Raw genomic sequence first — 19196 nt, 5'->3', positions numbered from 1 at the left:
TTGAGAGACCCTTTTTGCATAATGACTCCTCCCCTGTCCTGCTGGGCCGTGGTACAGACAACAGCCAGTGGGGGTTACCACAGCCCCAGCATAGAAACCAGCAAGATACCCCCCACTATGTCACAGGGGGGGATGAAACTGGTGAGACTGGAGAAAGGAGGTGGGAGAGGGGAGAGGGAAACCTGGGAGGAGGGAGGTGGAAGCGGGAAGCAAGGGGAAGAAGGGAGAGGGGAAGCTCAGGGCTTAGGGTTGGGGGTCTTGCCGGACCAACTTGATTGTCATGCGAACCTGTTCCTGGGTTCGCATGTGGCCTTTGGTGGCCAGGGCTGGCAACTATCCTGCCATAGATGGCCACATTCCTCAGTCTAGTGCAGAGATCATGGACGTTAGGGCATCCCCCCAAACCTGAGTACGGTCCACCCTGATCTCCACCCTGGACCAGGAAGGTGCCTGGGAGCTGGCAGACTGCTCCTGGGGAGTGGCGGAGGGCTGGCTGCCAGTGGCTTGCTGGCTCATGTTTTGGGGCCACTGACACAGAAGCAGTGACTGCTGGCTCTGGGCCCACAGGCTTGGAGCTGGCACAGGCACTATGGGCAGAGTCAACCCCTTTACAGGCTCCAGGGAGGGAGGGAAGGGAGAGGAGTATTCTTATTTGAGGCTGGAGTGGCCACTAGGGCACCCTGGGAAGGCTTATTTTGAAATAAGTGTCTACACAGCACTTATTTCAAATTAGCTATTTCGAATTTGGAGTTATTCCTTGTAGAATGAGGTTTACCAAATTTGACCTTGAGGTTCACTCAAATTTATTTCGAAATAGCGGTTTGGCTGTGTAGACACTAGTAAAGTTAATTCGAAATAACAGCTGTTATTTCGAATTAACTTTGATGTGTAGACATACCCTTTCAGAGTGTGTCCATGTGTGAGTCTGTCTGTTCAAGAAGAACTCCTAATCAGTCAGAGCTATGTCCACCAAACGTGGTATGCAGCTTCCTCTTCTTCTAACTTAAAGCAAGCTCACAGTTGATTGTGCCAGGACAACCAGAAGCCTGGGGAAAGGACAGTTTTCCATAACATACAAAAGGATGAGCTGCTGCTCAGAGAAGCACAATAGGAAAGTGTCTGCAGGGCAGAGCTATCCTGCAGAGTGTCCGCTGAGGACAGCCATACCACCAAGCGAGTGTCCAGCAGGACTCGGGCTCCACCATCTTGTCTGCCAGCACGCTGAGTAAGTAGCTCCCCTGCTCCAAACACTTTCCCCCCCTCCCAGCTCTTGGCTGCAGTGCAGGGAGAGGGGGAAGAAAAAAGGATTCTGGAAGCCAGGGAGTGGAGGTGAGGGGAGAGACAATGACCTTAGCAGCCTTGTTTGTTTAAAGACTTAACACAGTAAACAAGCAGAGAATTCAGTGAATAGCAATCAGTACATGTTCTTTGGAACATCCTCAAATAAACCAATTGCCAAGGTAAAGATTCACCTAATACCATAAGGAAATCCTTATGCCTCATTTCAAAGTGCGGTGCTGAAAGTCCATCTTTGCCCTGGGCTCTACAGAGTATGCCCATGCTTTGAAAGCTAGGCAGTAGGGAATATACTTAATTGCTCTGGGGGAATGACACACAAGAGGTCAGGTTACATAAAAGACTTATGAGAGGATGAAGCATGTTCAGTAGCTTTGTGGGAGTGGTGCATATGAAGTCCAGTCACCCTAAAAACTGTGAGATGCTTGAGCATACTCCATGATGATAGAATCTTAAGCAATTTTAGCTTCTACAGTGAAGTCTCTGCTGAGCATGTGTCAATTGTGATTTTTCACAGTCTTGTACCTTGGCCAAATATGGGCAGATTTTCACAAGTACAGGAAGACAAATCTGACACAAAGGCCAATTTTCCACATCCGTGTTTGAAAGCATAGGAAATTTAAAACATAAAAGATCACAAGACTTTCTTTATAACAGGCAAAATATTTTTTTCCCTAATCTCATTCTTGGAAATGTCTGGCTAAATTATTCCACACAAGTCCATCCTGAGATAGGCACTTGGCACGTAAAATTCCAATACATGTTATGAAAATTTAGCAAAATTAAAAGCAAATGAAAAAAAGGTGTTATAATGGGAAGCGTTGGACAACTTTAACAAGCAATGCTATCAGCCTTCCCCATAATAAACTTCTGAAAGAACCACTGAGAAGTCTAGAAAATAATTCAAGAACCTTTGTTAAATATATTACCAAATAAACACCCACCTGTTCATACAATATTATGACCCTTTTAATATTTTAAAAATTATAATTTGATTGTAGATGGCAAAGAAACGATGTCTTAATGAGATGAAAATTAGCTCAATGAAAACACAATAGCTGTGCTAACCAACTATGCACAAGCACCACATACAGATCTTAATAAAATAACAGTACACACAGATAAACAGTATACTTGCTTTAATTAACAGAGAACGTCTTTTTTTAAAAGTCAACATTTCCCAATACTTAACACAGATTTTAAATATTGGGGAAAGAGTTGGGAATTTCAGACACTAATATGGTAAATATTGGCAAATATTGGTACATCATCATAAACCATTCCTACCTCTCATAGATGGTTTTTAAAGTAAGCTGATCTGGAACACCTTCAGTCTCTTCCAGATACAATATGAGCCAGGATGTCCTGTATGGCCACTGCTCTGTAAGATTGATCCAGCTAGCTAATCTATCCCAATTGAAAGTGATCTGATTAGCTCTCAATAAACGTCCTAAAAATACAAAAGGTGAGGTGAGAAAGGAAACAATTCTTAATAGCATGGTCTTTTGTCATACCATAACAGCTGAAAGTCATGTAGCCTCTTACTAACAAAAAGTAGTAGCCTATGAGCAGAGGACAAGAAACAATGGGCTTACATTGCCACAAGGGAGATTTAGGTTGGACATTAGGAAAATCTTTCTAAATGATATTATAACTAAGCTCTAGAACTATGGTGTTCAATCAGTTCTGAAGCAGTAGGCACTATAGTGGCTACTGCTACAGCAAACTAGCCACACTCAACCGGCCAAATATCCACATTGTTCAAGCCAACTACCTACAGTCAATCGGCCAAACACCCACATGTGGTTAACATCTAATGTGTTGGACACCATGGCTCTAGAACAAATTCCCTGGAAAGTTTGTGGAATCTTTGTCACAGGTTTTTTTAGAATGGGTTAGACAAACACCTGTCAGGGATGGTGTAGATCTATTTTTTGTCAAGGTCCAAATTTCTTATTCAAGGTATAGTCAAATCAAGAATTCAAAAACATTTTTCACATCTGAACAACAATAATGATTATAAATAAACAAAAAGATTCCATGATCCTTGAAAAGGTATCTGGTGGTTTGAATTTGGTCCATGGTCCATCTACTGATTAACTCTGGTCCAGATAATACTTAGTTCAGCCTTAAGTGCACTAGAACAGTGGCGCTCATTCTTTACAGACTACCATGCTCCTTTTAGGAGTCTGATTTGTCTTGCTTACTGTAAGTTTCATCTCACTTAAAAACTACTTGCTTATAAAATCAGAAATAAAAATATAAAAAAAGTGTCCACACCATTACCGTATTTTCCGGCGTATAAGGCAACTGGGCGTATAATACGACCCCCTAATTTTCTAGTTAAAAGATAGGTTTTCGTCTTATACTCACCGTGTAAGACTACCCCCCCTTAAGAGGCAAACCGGCAGCGCCCCAGAGCCCCTCCGCCTCCCCAGCTTTGCTCCCGGTGCTTCTGGTCTGCTGGGACCGTCTCCAGCAGACCAGGGACACCGGGAGCAAAGCCTCTGAGGATGCCGGCAGCGGGACAGCCGCGGCGCGCCTGGGCTGCCCCGCTGCCGGAGCCCCTCTGCGGCTTTGCTCCGCGTCTTCATGGTCTGCAGACCAGGGACACGCGGAGCAGCTTCTCGCCCCGGAGTACACGGGCGGTGGGACCGCGAGGTCCCGCGGTCTGTGTCCTCCGGGGCGAGAAAAGCCCCGTTCGTACCTGCAAGTTGGGGACTGCCTGTATACCCGGCGTATAAGACGACCCCCGATTTTTGGGGGATGTTTTTTAGCATAAAAGTCGTCTTATACGCCGGAAAATACGGTACTTAAAAAATTACTTACTTTCTCCTTTTTATCATATAAAATACATCAATTGGAATAAAAATACTGCACTTACATTTCAGTATATACTATATAAAGCAGCATAAACAAGTAATTGGTGTGCAATTTTAGTTTGTTTTGATTTTGCAAGGTTTTTTTTAAGTAGACTTGGGAAAAGTAGGCAAATATCTAAATAAGTTCATGTACCTCCTGGAAGGCCTCTGAATAGCCCAGTTGAGAACCACTGGACTAGACGACCTCTCAAGGTCCCTTCCAGTCCTATGATTCTATATCCATTGATGAAAGGATATGAAGTAATCAACTTAATCTGCACTAACGAGGATTTACTTTAGATATTAGGAAATAAAATCTAACTACATGGATACTTAAGTTCTTGAATATAAGATTGTATAATCTAGGTATGTTAAATTGGGGATAATCAGCTAATCGATTAGTCGATAATGTGCTCGCTACCCCTGCTACAGTTCTGCCACTCGGTGGCTCTTACTACATTTAAAAGGCAGATAACAGCACAGGACTCAGTGAGATCAAAGGGTGTGTCTAGACTACAGGGATTTGTCGAAAAAACTATACCTGAGTCTACACTGCCGCTGAGTTCTGTCAACATAACGTCAACAGAACTCAGCAGTTTTGTCAACGGCTGTAAACCTCATTTTACGAGGAATAACGCCTTTTGTTGACAGAGTTCTTTCGACAGAAGGCATTATTGCATCTACACTGTCCTTCGCGTCTACACTGTCATGTCGGCAAAGCGACTTGCTTTGTCGACAGAACTGGATGTAGTCTAGATGCTCTTTGTCAACAGAAGCTTTTTCGACGTATATGTCAACAAAACTTCTGTTGACAAAAGCCTGTAGTCTAGACATACCCTAGGAGAGAAGCCATGCCGGGCCCAGACAGGTTACACTGCTTCCCCCCACCCTCCCAGCTCCCAGTAGCTTTTACTGCATTTAAAAAGGCAGAGCTAGAGTAGTTCTATTTGACTACTTTTTTACTCTACTATAATCCCCCAATTGGTGGTTTGTAAACAAAGACTGGACTAACACCTGCTGTGATTCCATATATCTTATACACAATACTTAATGTAACATTCCTGTTGAATGATATTATACTATAAACAAGAAAATCGCCAACAAAAACCTGAAAAGCTTGTCTGATGAGACCAAAGAAAATATAGTTTAATTTTATATAGAAATTCAACATGCTCTAAAACTTAAAATTAGGAATTTTTTTAATAAAAGGATCTTTTTATAAATAGGAAACTACTTTCCTAATCTGCACACCAAGAAGTATGCCTGTCTGCCAGCATCAAAATACTCCCCTGGTAGCTTGACACATCTGCAATTATTAATTTTCCTAATTTTATACTGCCAACGCTACCTAATGAACTCATATTTTGGTATTAAATATTTATGCTAAATATAAGAAAAATCTATATAAGCAAAGAGTACATGAAAGTCACATTTGTAAATACTTAATATTGACTATCTTTTAAAAGGTTAATACCACATTTCATCTCATTTTTATGCAATGGAAATACTAATATTAGCAACTTGTCTACAAATGCAATTTTTCTAAAAAACGAATGTTCTCATCATTAAAATCACAGTCATTTAGGGCTAAATGCTTTAGACTGGGGTGGGAAACCTACAGTCCCCCATCTATGCTGCTATTTCTAGCAACGTATTGGTTCACTGTCAGAGCAGAAAAGCCTCACAGTCAGTCAAGGCAGCGGAGAAAGGCACCAATGGCTCCCAAATACTGGACCTGTTCCCTGCCACAAGAAACTGCTTAAACTTTTTCCTCTCGCCCCATCAGGGATGCAAGCAAGCAGTCAACAAGTCGACTACTCGATAAGCATAAGCCTAATGGGTAGTCGACTTGAGTGTCGACTACTTGCTTCTCCCCCCCCCCCCCCACCTGCCTGCATAGGGATAGCAGTGGGGGGAGAAACAGGAGACCATCTCTATGGTGCCACCTGCTCCACCTTCCCCCAGCCTGTATCAGAGGCAGTCCTGGCCTCCACAAAAGGGGCTACTGCCAGAGTAGCCTCTGTTCCTGACAGACAGGGATGATGGAGCAGCCTCTGTTCATGGCCAGCCCTGGCCACCTCCGACAGAGGCTACTCTGGCAGAAGCCTGCAGCAGCCCCTGTTTTCAGTGAACAGGGTTGGCCACCGTGAACAGGGGCTGCTCGACTCAGCGTGTGCCAGGACCAAGCAGTCTCAGCTCATGTGGATGCTGTGCCTCTGCATTTTAAATGTAGTAAGAGCCTGGGTGGCTCCTAGACCTGCTGCAGCTTTGCAGAGTGGCCTTAATCAACTAATCATGTAGTCAATACAAATTGTATCAATTAAACAATTAACCAGATAGCCACAAATTAACATCCTTACTCCACAGAAAGGCTCTAGGAGCAAAATTCCATTGTAATTTTTCCCTGCTGCAGCAGTGGGGAAAGGCTCTGGTAGGGTGTAGGCATTGAGAAAAGGCCCTCCTCTTCTGCCTATGCTCTGCCAAAGCCATTCACTGCTGTGTGTAGCATGACAAGCCAACACCAGTTGGTTATAATAGTCTGAAACAACACAGATATACTGACCACTGTTCCCTGAGTGAACAGAGCAGAGGCTGCTGCAGCACAATCTGGCAGGCACCTGGAGCCAAACACAGGCTATTCCAAGCACTTGCAGCCTGTTAAGGACCAGCTGGGGCTAGGTTAAAAGGCTTCCCTTCAGAGAGGGTAGGGGATCAAAGGACTGGGAATGAGGAGTTGCACTGTGGAGAAGCAAGAAGGATGGGGTCAGATACCAGGAAGAGGGTACTAGGAGGGATCAATTTCGGGAGAGATCCAATGATAGGATGCTACACTGGTAGTGGAGGAAACAGTGCCTGTTGTCACTGCCTTAAGGTCTCTGGGCCGGAACCTGGAGAAATGGGTGGGCCTTGGTTCCTCCCAACCTTCCCCTCACCACTGCAGAGTATATCCCCAAGGCTGGCAACTGGGATCAAGGAGGGTTTCACCCCAAACCCATTGATTGGCCTGTGATGAAGGTGGCTCAGCAGGGTGTGATCCTTGCCTCTAGTAAAGGGTGAGAGGCTACACTGAAAACAAAAGCAAGTCTCTAAGGCAAAGATTAACCACCCAGAAGTGCAGCACCAGCCACTGTCAGGCAAAGCCAGAGGTCTGCAACAGTAGCTATACACTGCCTCCTTTTCACTACAGCATGTGTCTACCCATATCCTACCGGCTGCTATATGCAAAAACTTTCAAAAACTTCCTATTCTGAATAAATAGGTCCTTCCCCTTACCATTTTTTTTTCAGTTCACAGAAAGGTTATAAAGATATTTTATATTTAGGGTACACCTAGACTATAAGCCTTTCGAAAAAGCTTCTTTTGAAAGAGATCGCCTAGACTGCCACCAGGGTTTTGAAAAAGAGAGCCATTTTTTCAAAAGAGAGCCTCTTTTTCGAAAGAGAGCACCCAGGCAGTCTGGGGACACACTTTTGAAAAAGCCCTGTTTGTGGTCAAGAATGCCTTTTTTTCAAAGAGCTCTTTTGAAAAAAGGCATTCTTCCTGGTAAAAGTAGGTTTACTGATTTCAAAAAAACTGCCGCATTCTTTCAATTTAATTTTGAAAGAACGTGACAGCAGTCTAGATGCTGGTGAAGTTTTTTTTTTTAAAAAGGCCACTTTTCTCGAAAAAACTCAGTCTAGACACTCCCTTAGTGTATATTAAGTTGTAAAGGTAAGTAACTTCTCTTACTTGTACCAAAAACTATCTATATCTATACACACACACACACACACACACACACACACACACACACACACACACACACTTCATTGTATCAAGCCTGAGTACACGTTAGTTTGGATTTTCTCTGTACTCCTTTTTGTATCTGAGGCAGGGGACGTGTTATGGGTGTCAGAAATTTGATGCTAATGGTGAAATGCAAAGACAAAATTGTGTTGCATGCACTCCTTCTTGCTCTTTGATTGTTTCACATCAAAAGTTTTAAATATTTTTTACCATAAAAGTATCAGGAACACTGAAATCTAGACTTCTGTTAGGTTGGAGAATTTGAGAACTAGAAAAGAATAGGTGACATCTTAGAATAATTACCCAAACTACAGCTTTCCCAAAACTCCAAATGACCTAGGAGTTGAAAGCAGTTTCTTTCTGAGGTCTGAGTGTTCCTGTGAATAGTCTTTACTAGATTTGATGATCTTGTGACTGTCAAAGGAAAGGTAGGTGGTCCTGGTCATCAACAAATCTAAAGACACTATGATAAATTGCATTTTTCATATGAGAACAAACATGGATTTTTTTTTACATTGGTTTGAAGGCCCAACTTCAGGAAGAGCCCTCTGAGTGGATGATAGCACTGTTTTTGCAAGACCAGCCCTCAAACTGCTCATTATTGAGGTCTAGAAAATACTAAAACTGCCCCTTGACAAAAGATAAGCAGCCACCACTGCTAAAACTTTTGAAAGCTCTCAGAACCAAGAAAACTCAGAAAGGGAGCAACCAGTATTGAAAATTATCCTGGCCTATACCAAGCAGGGTTTTTGTTTTTTTGTGGGGGTTTTTGAGATGTGTGTATCACTACATGAAAATATCTTATAGCAAAAAAAAACAAAACAAAACAAAACCACAAAAATACTCACCACCACCACCACAAACCTAATGCCCTGAATCTAATGAAGAATTATAGCTTACTGCTGTCACATCTCCTTTCAGTCTTCTCCTTTACGAACTAAACAAACCCAATTCTTTCAGTCTTTCCTCATAAGTCATGTTTTCTAGACTATTCATTTTTGTTGCTCTTCTCTGGACCCTCTACAATTTTTCCACGTCTTTCTTGAAACGTTGTTCCCAGAACTAGACACAACACTCCAGTTAAGGACTATTCAGCGCAGAGCAGAGTGGAAGAATTACTTCTTGTGTCTTGCTCACTCCTGTTAGTGCATCCCAGAGTCATGTTTGCTTTTTTTGCAACAGTGTCACGCTGTCCTCTCATATGCTGACTCATGTTTAGCTTGTGGTCCACTGTGACGCCTAGATCCTTTTCTGCGGCACTCCACCCTAGAAAGTCATTTCCTATTCTGTACAGGCAGTCCCCGGGTTACGTACAAGATAGGGACTGTAGGTTTGTTCTTAAGTCTGCAGACCAGCGAGACGCAGAGAAAGCCCCAGAGTACACGGGCGGCAGGACCGCGAGGTCCCACAGTCTGTGTACTCTGGGGCAGCCCCGTTCGTAACTGCGGATCCGACATAAGTCGGGGACTGCCTGTATGTGTGAAACTGATTGTTCCTTCCTAAGTAGAATACTTGGCATTTGTCCTTATTAAACTTCATCCTATTTATCTCAGACCATTTCTCCAGTTTGACCAGATTGTTGTGAATTTTGACTCTATTTTCCAAACCACTCACAACCCCTCCCATTTTGGTATCCTCTGTAAACTTCATAAGCATAACACTCTATGCCAGTATCTAAATCGTTGATGAAGATACTGAACAGAACCAGTCCCAAAATTGACCCATGTGCAACCCCACTTGTTATGCCCTTTCAGCATGACTATGAACTATTAAGAACTACTCTCTGAGAATGGTTATCCAGTCAATTATGCACCCACTTCATAGTACCACTATTGTAATAAATAATTGCATTGACTGTGGAATGGTTTAGTGCATTCAGCACAGAATGTAAGTGTGTGTCTGACTCAAAGGAAGTGAATGCTCTCTCCTATCGCTGGTGTGAGATTTTGGGGAAAACACTGGCAAAAAGTGTCCTCATTCATACGGAAATGTGAGACCACCTTAGGCAGGAACACAGGTGAAGGTGCAGTTTCACCTTTCCTTATAAAAAACAGTGTACAGTTGTTCCGATGTGAGAGGTGCGAGCTCAGAGACTGCGTTTGGCTGAAGTTATGGCCACCAAGAAGACTATGTTCCAAGAGAGATAGGACAGGCGGCAAGTAGCTAGGGATTTGAAGGAGGTTAAGAAGGATGAGCTTCAGATTCCATTTAGGGAACAGATCTTTGATGTGAGGGTATAACCTGCCCAGGTCCCCTGAGGAATCACCCCACCATGAGGTTCCCAAAAACAAATCAATCCCCACTGCCTGAATGAAACATCAAGATGGCTGTCAGGTGGACACATCTTGTTGTTTAGGTGCAGGAGGTAGTAGAGGATGGTGGGAATGGGAGTTTGCTTCAGGAAGAAACCTTGTTGGTTGGACCAAGTGGAAAATGCTTCCACTTTGTTGTTTATGTGGCCCAAGAAGAGGATTTACGACTACTGAGGAAGACTTCCTGGACAAAGTCCGAGCACTATAGCTTGAGCTGAGTTAGCCATGGAGTTGCACACAATGAGGTGGGGGAACTCCTGGTTGGGGTGTTGCACATGGGCATGGTCCTAGGTGATAAGGACTGGGAGTATGGGCAAGACCAGCAGCCTGTCCACTGATCGGTTCAGCAATGTGGTGAACAAGTGTTGTCTGGACACAGTGGTGCGACTAAGATGAGTGATGCCCTGTCCTGCCAGATTTTGAGAAGGACCCTGTGTATAAAAGGGAAGGGTGAGAAGGTGCAGAACAGTTACTTGACCAAGAGATGTGAAACTCATCCACTATGGACCTTTGGCTGTGATTTTGAAACCCTAACCTTCCCATTGCTCCCTGTCACAAAGAGGTCTGTGGAATGTGGAAAAGGTGATGTCCACCCTGAATGTCCATTTGTGGGTATTAAATGAACAGCTGAGTTGGCCCGCTAGGTTAAGTATTATTCTGAAGGTGGATGTGGTGAGATATGTAGAAGATATGGAGGGCAAACAAACAGCTGAGTTGATCCACTAGCTTGTTTTGCTCCCCCAGTAAGTATGATGTCTGAAGGTGGATGTGGTGAGATATGTAGAAAACACGGAAGGCTTTTTAGCATAGGGAAGAGGAGCAAGCACCATCTTATATATCTATGTAACAGATCATTGTGTTGTTTGTCTAAAATTAAATCGACAACTAAAAAAAAAGTAAGTGGAGGCACGCTCAGGGCAGTTCCATCCCTGGCTGAGGCAGTTGAGAAGTAACAGAGTGTTTCACTCACACCGCCCTATATCATCTCAGTGTGGGACTGGAGATCTCCATTTGACAGCATGTGGGGCACATGCAGACCTGGAGTGGAGCACCCTTGGGGCACTATTCAAAGAACATCATCTGTTCCTTGCTCAACTAAAGGCTGCAGCTCTAGGTTCTAGTCCTAAATGATGATGTTTTCCACTAATCTTTCAGATGGTTCTCTCAAAAATTGACATAAAAGTCAAGAAGAGTTTAAAAAAAAAGAGGCTTCTTTATACATTACAGAAACCCTTTTTATTGTTTTTTCCTTGCAGTTCACCTTAAATAATAGCAATGTGAGCATTTTTCATTGTATCATATTGTACAATCTGGAAATATATTTAATTTATATAATCAGATAAATGGAGGGCTGGAAGAGACCTTAAGATGCCCTCAAGTCCAGCCCTCTGCAGAATTACAGGACAAGTAAACACAGGCCATCCATGACAGGTATTTGTCCAGCTTGTTTTTAAAAGCTTTCAATGAGGAAACCCAAGGCCTTCCTTGTAAACCTATTCCAGAGCTTAACTACCCTCAGAGTTTTTCTTATTATCTAACCCAAATCTCCCTTGCTGAAGATGAAGTGCATTATTTCTTATCCTATCTATAGTGGACATTGAGAACAATTGATCACCAACCTTCTTAGAACCGCTTTTTAACATATTATAAGGCTGTTATCAGGTTCATCTAACCCATCCCACCCCCCATCTCTAATCTTTTCTCAAGACTAAAAATAGGCATCTTATTAACCTTTCCTCCTTTGCCAGGTTTCCTAAATATTTCATAATTTTTATAGCTCTCCTGCTCTCCTCTGGATTCCTTCCAATTTGTCCTCATCTTTCCTAAATTATGGTGCCTAGAATTGGAGACAGTACACCAGCAGAGTCCTCACTAATGCCAAGTAGAGCAGGACAATAATCTCCTGTGTCTTATAAAACTCCTATTACTCCCCCAGAATCATGTTACCCTTTTTGGGAGGCTGCATCACATTGATGATTCACATTCAAGCTTTTTGTGATGCACAATAACCCTCTGTCATAAATAGGAGCTGCTACGGAGAGTCTGACTTACCTGAAGTAAGGGACAAGCAACTGGAGATGCACCTGAGGGAGGGGGCTATGGCATTCAGCCAGTGAAATGCAGACAGGAATTTCAAACAGAGAGAGGGGGTTCCCCCCCTCTTCTTTGAGATCAGAGAAGTTTTTTTCAGGTATGGAGGGAGACAGGCTTTCCCAGGAATGGACTTCTTGAAATATGTAAGTAGGGAAAAGTTTAAATAGTCCTTCAGGTTTTATTGTTTTCCTTGTTTGGGGGGTTGGAAATCACATCTGAGATAGCTAATTGTTTTTCTCCTTTGTAACTAAGAATTGTAACCTAGGGATTTCCCCTGAGTCTATTTCACTCCATGGCTATATAACACCCAGTCTTTTACTATGCTTGCAACAGTAGCTTTGTTTTGATAATAAAAGTGTTTTCCTTTTTGTTGATTAACTGGTATTGACTGATTGTTGTGTCCTTAAGATTGCAGTTACCTGGGAGAAGCAGAGCTCCAATATTCTCTGCAGAATCCCTCTTTTTGTTTTCCTAAATCCAGGTAAAACGAAGGTTGGGGCAGAGGGGATAGCTTTACCTTAGGGAGGACATCAAGTGATCTCTTCTCTGGAAAATGTTTATTTTAGATCTTTTTAAATACACTTGGGTGGTGGCAGCAAAGTTTTGTTATCTTTTTTTCTTGGATCTCAGAGAAACTGAAACCAGACAAGTTTGTCTCTGGAAGTTATAGAGACAGGTTTCAGAGTTTATTCTGCTAGCCACGTCTCTACACTCAACGAATGTGTCAGGTTGGGAAACTGATCCGTAACACACACCCACTAATCCTTTTCAGCAGTATTACCACTTAGACCAAGAAGGGGCAAATACTGGCTTGTTGGCTGGATCTGGACCACCAGGGTTAAATCCTGGAGGGACCCCACTGCTATATTTACTTGCACAGTGATAGGTACCAGCAATCGCAGCTCCCACTGGCTGTGGATCACGGTTTCCAGCTGGTGGGAGCTGCAGGAAGCGGTATCCTGGTCCACAACACTTCTCACTGTTCCTATTGGCCAGGAATAGCAAATCTGAGGCCAACAGGATTTGTGATTGCCAATACCTACGGATTTGCAGGTAAACATAGTGATGGGGGCCCATTAGTAGCCAATCCTGCCAAACTTGATCCAGCCCGTGGGCTGGTATTTGCCTGCCCAACTCAGACAGTTATTCCCAATTTTGTGGTTGATTTTTCTCTCTTAAGTGAAGTACTCTGAACTTCTCTTTACCTAATTTCATATTGCTGAATTCACACCAATTTTTAAAGGTCATTTTAATTTTCAACCTGTCCTCTGAAGTGCCTGCAACCCGTCCCAGTCTGATATTATCTGCACATTTTATAAGCAGAGTCTCAATTTCATCAACCAAGTCACTAATGAAAATATTGAATAGTACTCTCCATGACTTACCTCTTCGGGAGCCCAATCAATACACCCTCCCAATTTGATAGAAAACTACTGATAACTACTTTTAACCAGTTGTGCATCCACTTTATAGTAATTTCATCTAGACCATATTTCCCTAATTTAATTATGAGAATGTCATTCTTCATGTCAAATGCAGTCTAAATGTATCATACACACGAGAATATGTTTTTGATGCATTTCACCAGGGTTTTAGCCGAATGGCTCCCATTAACGTTAATGACTGACTTTTTTTTTTTTAAGATTTACAAAATGCTCAAGTTATTCTTAATTTTGTAAGAAAACATTCAGTTTTGTTCTGGTTTTGGAGACATGAAGACACTGAATCATTTTTTGGCTATAGCTGCTAGCATTCCAGAAAAGCATCTTACCTTAGAAGAAGGAATTTTTAAAAAGCACTTGGAAACAAATGCATGTATTTTGCCATTCACATACATTACCTTTTCAACAACAGGTGGACCTCTCTGATCTGGCACCCTTGGGACCTGACCAGTCCTGAAGGACAGAATTTGCCAAACCAGGAAAAGTCCACCTGCTACTGGCCCCCCCAGCCTGCCTCCCTTGCCCACTGCCAGCCCTAGCCACCCTGGCCCTGCTATTAGGGCTACTGCAGCCCTAGCTGTGCTACCAGGGCTCTGGGCATGGTTGCAGCCCCAGCACTGCTGGGCTCCGAGCTGCCAGCTGGCCACTGGGGCTCACAGTAAGGACTCCATGGTCCAAAAACATTGCCAGACGAGGGAGTTTTGAGGTCCAACCTGTACCATTTTTTAAATAGTGCCTCATACAAAGTACCACAACTTATTTTAAATTTCTATATCATGATGTTCTGTGACTTTTTGGTACTAAATATTACTCAGAGAGTTGCAGCATCCTGAGAGCATACTGTAATTCTGACCAATAACCACAACATACTGCATACAGTGCACAATTAAACACATCATACACACCTGTCACAGAAACAATGTTGAGTAATCTTCTCATGGTCTGAGGACTGATATCACTGAACCAGTCTTCCGTAACCAAGAGCTTGGTCAGATCAAAAGACATCTGGCGGGTTATAGTCCGATGCATCTGTCGTCTTCGGTAAGTATCCTGGTAAGTGGAAAAAAACCCAGAAAGTATGGTCAGTTTCTCCAAATTGTATATACTTGAAGGGCTTCTCATTACACATTTTGTACTTTAAAAATATTCTTATTTTTACAAGTTTGGCAAAAGGCACAGATGTGTTCTAATACAATGAAAATATTTTCACAGAAAAAAGTTCCTTGCTAAACTATAATAATAATAAAAATAAGCAACACGTTGTAAATCTACTATATATTTGATTTTGTCAGTCTGCCTGTTCAATAACTCCTCCTACATGATAAAAGTCAGGACCGCCAAATTCAGTATACAGGTCTTCTTAGCATAACTTAAAGCAAGGTAAGTGTTATCGGCTAACATATACCCTGTCCTGCTGGCCCTCCTCCCCCTCGTTTCCCTCTATGGAAATAAGCAGCCTTTGGATCAAGGGCAGCGTACCAGTCTCCAAGATTGAGGGAAGGAATGATCAAAGCCAAGGTCACCATCTTGAACTTGGCTCTGGCAATGAAGGTGTTTAGATTCCTGAGGTCTAGGATAGGAAAAATCCCTGCTTCACTTTGGGGACCAGGAAATCCTTGCTCATGAACTCCAGGGGACTTAAGAGCTGCTGCATTTCCTCCAGCAGGAGATGCTCATGAGAGGGGGTCCCCGAAGAAGGACAGGGCATTGGGGTAGTAGGGAGGGGGCAAGAAGGGGCATATCGCCTTCCTACTGTTCCTAAGATCCACCAATCCAAGGTGATGGACTCCAAGGCATAGTAGAAAGGGAACTGAAGAGGTGAGGCTAGTAGGCTGTCCTCAAGTGCATGCTCAAAATCCATGACGGGGCCCTTGGGTCTTGTTGGAGAGGCCTAATCTGAGGAAGGGAAGGAGCAGCGCCCATTGTTTCTCTCGTTCTCATTCCTCCCACTGCACTGGGAAAAATCCTGTTGGGCAGGCCTGGGAGCACTTCTGCCTGAGAGGGAGTGGCTCTCTGGAGCCCGGATATTTATTTATTTAAATATTTTTACCCCACCTTTCTATTTAAAATATTCAAGGCGGCTTACAAGAACAAAAAAAAATACAAATATATATAAAAATTTAAAATATGAGAATGTAAAATATGAGACCTCGGAGGGACATAACCATCTAAAAACATATAGAGAGGAGAAAATATACATACAGACTCAAACATTAATAAAAACACGAGTAAAAAAGGTGGCTTTAGCCTGACGCCGAGACAACACTAGCGTTGGCGCCATGCGAATATCCTGAGGAAGAGAATTCCACAGCCTGGGAGCAAAAGCTAAAAAGGCCCTGTTCCACGTAGATGTTAATCTTATCTCCACAAGTGGGGGAACACGAAGCAAAGCATCCCCAGCTGACCTCAATCCCCAAGCAGGTTCATATGGGAGAAGATGGTCCTTCACATACCCTGGACCCAACTCATTTAAGGCTTTATAGGTAACTAAAATCTTAAATTGTGCCTAGAAACATACCGGAAGCCAGTGCAGCTGCCGAAGCACTGGCATAATGTGTTCCATATAACTAATGTTAGTTAAAACTTGAGCAGCCGCATTCTGGAACAGTTGAAGTTTCCGAGCAATTTTAGGGTGGCCCGGGTGTCTTTCAGGCTGTGCAGATGATGGTCGGTTTGCTTGGAGACTAGGGCTGGTCCCTCAAAAGGGAGGTCCTGAATGGTAGTCTGGAGCTCAGGGGACACTCCCAACACTTGCAGCCAAAAGCTGCAGCACAACACTAGGCCTGTAGCCATGGTGTGGGCTGCTGCATCAGCTGCATCAAGGGCCACGTGGGAGACTACTCTGCCCCGAATCAACTGATTCGGGTGTAGAAGGGCCCACACCCTGGGTCTGATGATACATCCAGGAGGTCCAAAACAACCACTGGGGAGGGACCTGCCCCTGCTGCTGCACCAGCTGGACAGGCATAGGCTGTGGAGGCCAGGATAGCTGCTACTGCTGTGCCAACATACTCTGGTGCTGGGAGCAAATTAGGTGCTGCGACCTCGACCTAGTGTCCCACGATGGCATGGCAGACTCTGCTCCTGAATCAGTGGAGTATATGGAGGTCGATCAGGATGGTATGGTAACAACCAGAGACCTCCAACTACAGGTGTGCTGAGCCATGAACTCCGGCTTCCCTCAGTGCCGAGGAGGAGGCAGTGGGATATTGGGAAGCGGTGTCGCCCAATGCCGAAGTGCCAATAGAAAGAGGGCCCAATGACAGGGAAGGTGCCACATGGGCCACCTGCATTGGTGCAAGTGCCTGAGCTGGAGTCAGAACCAGAGTTGGTGCTGCCACCAGACATGGCATCAAAGTTGTTGGTGCCCTCTTGCATCTAGTACTGAGGTGCTTGGTGCCATAACCATAGTACAGTGCCATCTGGCTTCACACTCCATCACCGGGCCCAGTACTGGGGTCTGAGACAAAATAAGCTCAATGAGGTCCCTTGTGGCCTAAACTTGATGAGGTCCCTCATGGTCTCCCACGTGTCAGGCGTCAAGGGTTCCAGGAGGTCCTCCATGGGACTTGGATCCCAACACAGGCTGGAGCAGTGCTGACACATGAGCTGCATCTGCCGGTGCCACATGTCCCGCCAGAGTGCACAAAGATGGCATATCCCTTAGCAAGACCTGCCCCGGCTAGATCTCCACTTCTTCTGAGGCACTGAAGACTGAAATTGATGCGGAGGACTTCATGGTACCAAGGAGGCATGCGAGGGGGGTAAGTGCCTCACACACCAAAGCTGGTGCGCTCTGGGTCACTGGTGTCAGATCCAATGCCAGTGCTGTATGAAGACCCACTTCCATGAGGATGATATTCAAGCAAGACTCTTTCCTGCTTGGTATGGGGCTTGAAGCCCCTGCAGATCTTACACGACTCAGAAAGGCAGGCTTCTCCAAGGCACTTGAACAGGGCTGGGCAAAATATGGCCCAGAAGGTGGATCTGGCCCGCCAAGCCACCAGATCCAATCTGTGGATGACCCTGCCAGGACCCTCAGGCATATAGCTGCCACGGTTTAAAGCACAGTCCATGCAGCTCTCTCCTCTGCAGCGAGGGGCGGATGCTTCATGTGATCTCCCAGCCTCCAGCCCAATCCTCAGCTCCTACAGGCTGGAAACAACCGGCCAATAGGAACTGACTCCAGCCAATCTCTGAGCTTCTATTGGCTGGAAACAACAAGCCAATGGGAGCTGCGAGATTGGCCATGGGGATGGAGGCAGCATGAGCCTCTTTTCCCTTCCCAGAACTAAGAACCACATGGAGGTAAAAAGCCTGCAATTTAAAGTGATCTGGAGCTGCAGCAGGCAGGGAACCCAGCCTATCCTGTGGGTGCTGCAAAACTGCTTGCTTAGGTAAGTGCCTCCCAGTCAGAGCCTGCTTCTGGCACCCCTGACCCTCCCGCATCTCAACTCCCTACACCAGGTCACCATCCAAACCCTCTGCACCGCCTGCCCCTGGTCACAACACCCTTGAAGACCCTATACCCCTCCCCCAGGCCAGAATACACTCCTGCATCCAAACACCCTCCCAGACCCTGCACCCCAATCCCCTGCATCGGGTCACCACCCAAACCCTCTGTAGTCTTCACCCCCTTTTCCTCTTCTCCCATGTCACAATTCCCCACAGACTTTGCACCTCCTCCTAGAGTCCTTCCCTCCAGGCCAGAATCTTCTCCTGCACCCATACTCCTTCCCTGACCCTACATCCCAATACCCTGACCGAGGTCACAACCTCTTCCTTCAGCCAAACTCTCTCTCAGACCTTACACCATCTCCTGCACCCTTACCTGTGTGCCTTTCTGCATGCAACCTCCATTCTACACTCATCTCCTCTACAGAAAAGTGTGGCTCTTGACCACTTTCCAAAATCTTGGAGTGGCCCCTCCACCAAAAATTATTGCCCACTCCTGCACTTGAGCCAGGCTTTGTGGGGATCCCCACAGAAGATAAGCTTCTGGCACTTCATGCAGGGCTTGAAGCCTTGGGGGCCGAGCATGCCCTGCCACACACCAGGGCCCAAAGCCGAGCTCCTCGCTTAAGTAACTATTAAACACTTAACTATTTACAACAAGATGAAAACAATCAGCTAGAAAAACACCAACTAACACTACAAAAACCAGGTGAGAACAGCTAAGAGGTGCTTGCAAAGTAAGAGCAAAGCACATTCCAATGACCGTCAGGAGTGGAAAGAAGGAATGGAGGGTGTAAAGGGCCAGCAGGGGTATATATTAGCCAATATAGTCAACCACTCCACATGCATCTGACGAAGTGGGTCTTTGCCCACGAAAGCTTATGCTCCTACACTTCAGTTAGTCTATAAGGTGCCACAGGACTCCTCGCCACTTTTGCAGATTCAGACTA

The 19196-nt window shown here is 44.6% G+C and overlaps 1 protein-coding gene across 4 annotated transcripts in view; it reads right to left on the bottom strand.

The window, feature by feature from the left end:
* Positions 1–19196, bottom strand: part of KIDINS220 (kinase D interacting substrate 220) — a 188190-nt gene that overhangs the window by 98868 nt on the left and 70126 nt on the right. For all 4 annotated transcript variants that reach the window (XM_075923523.2, XM_006123619.5, XM_006123620.5 and 1 more), the window contains exons 21-22: positions 14697–14841; positions 2584–2746 (exon numbers count right to left, since the gene is read on the bottom strand). In XM_075923523.2, the coding sequence (XP_075779638.1) occupies positions 2584–2746; positions 14697–14841 (308 nt within the window). The remainder of the gene's footprint in view (positions 1–2583; positions 2747–14696; positions 14842–19196) is intronic.

Source organism: Pelodiscus sinensis, chromosome 3, assembly GCF_052426305.1.
Source record: "Pelodiscus sinensis isolate ZL-2025 chromosome 3, ASM5242630v1, whole genome shotgun sequence".
Taxonomy (NCBI): domain Eukaryota; kingdom Metazoa; phylum Chordata; order Testudines; family Trionychidae; genus Pelodiscus; species Pelodiscus sinensis.
Note: the sequence above shows the minus strand (reverse complement) of the source record. Positions and strands in the feature narration are given on the sequence as shown.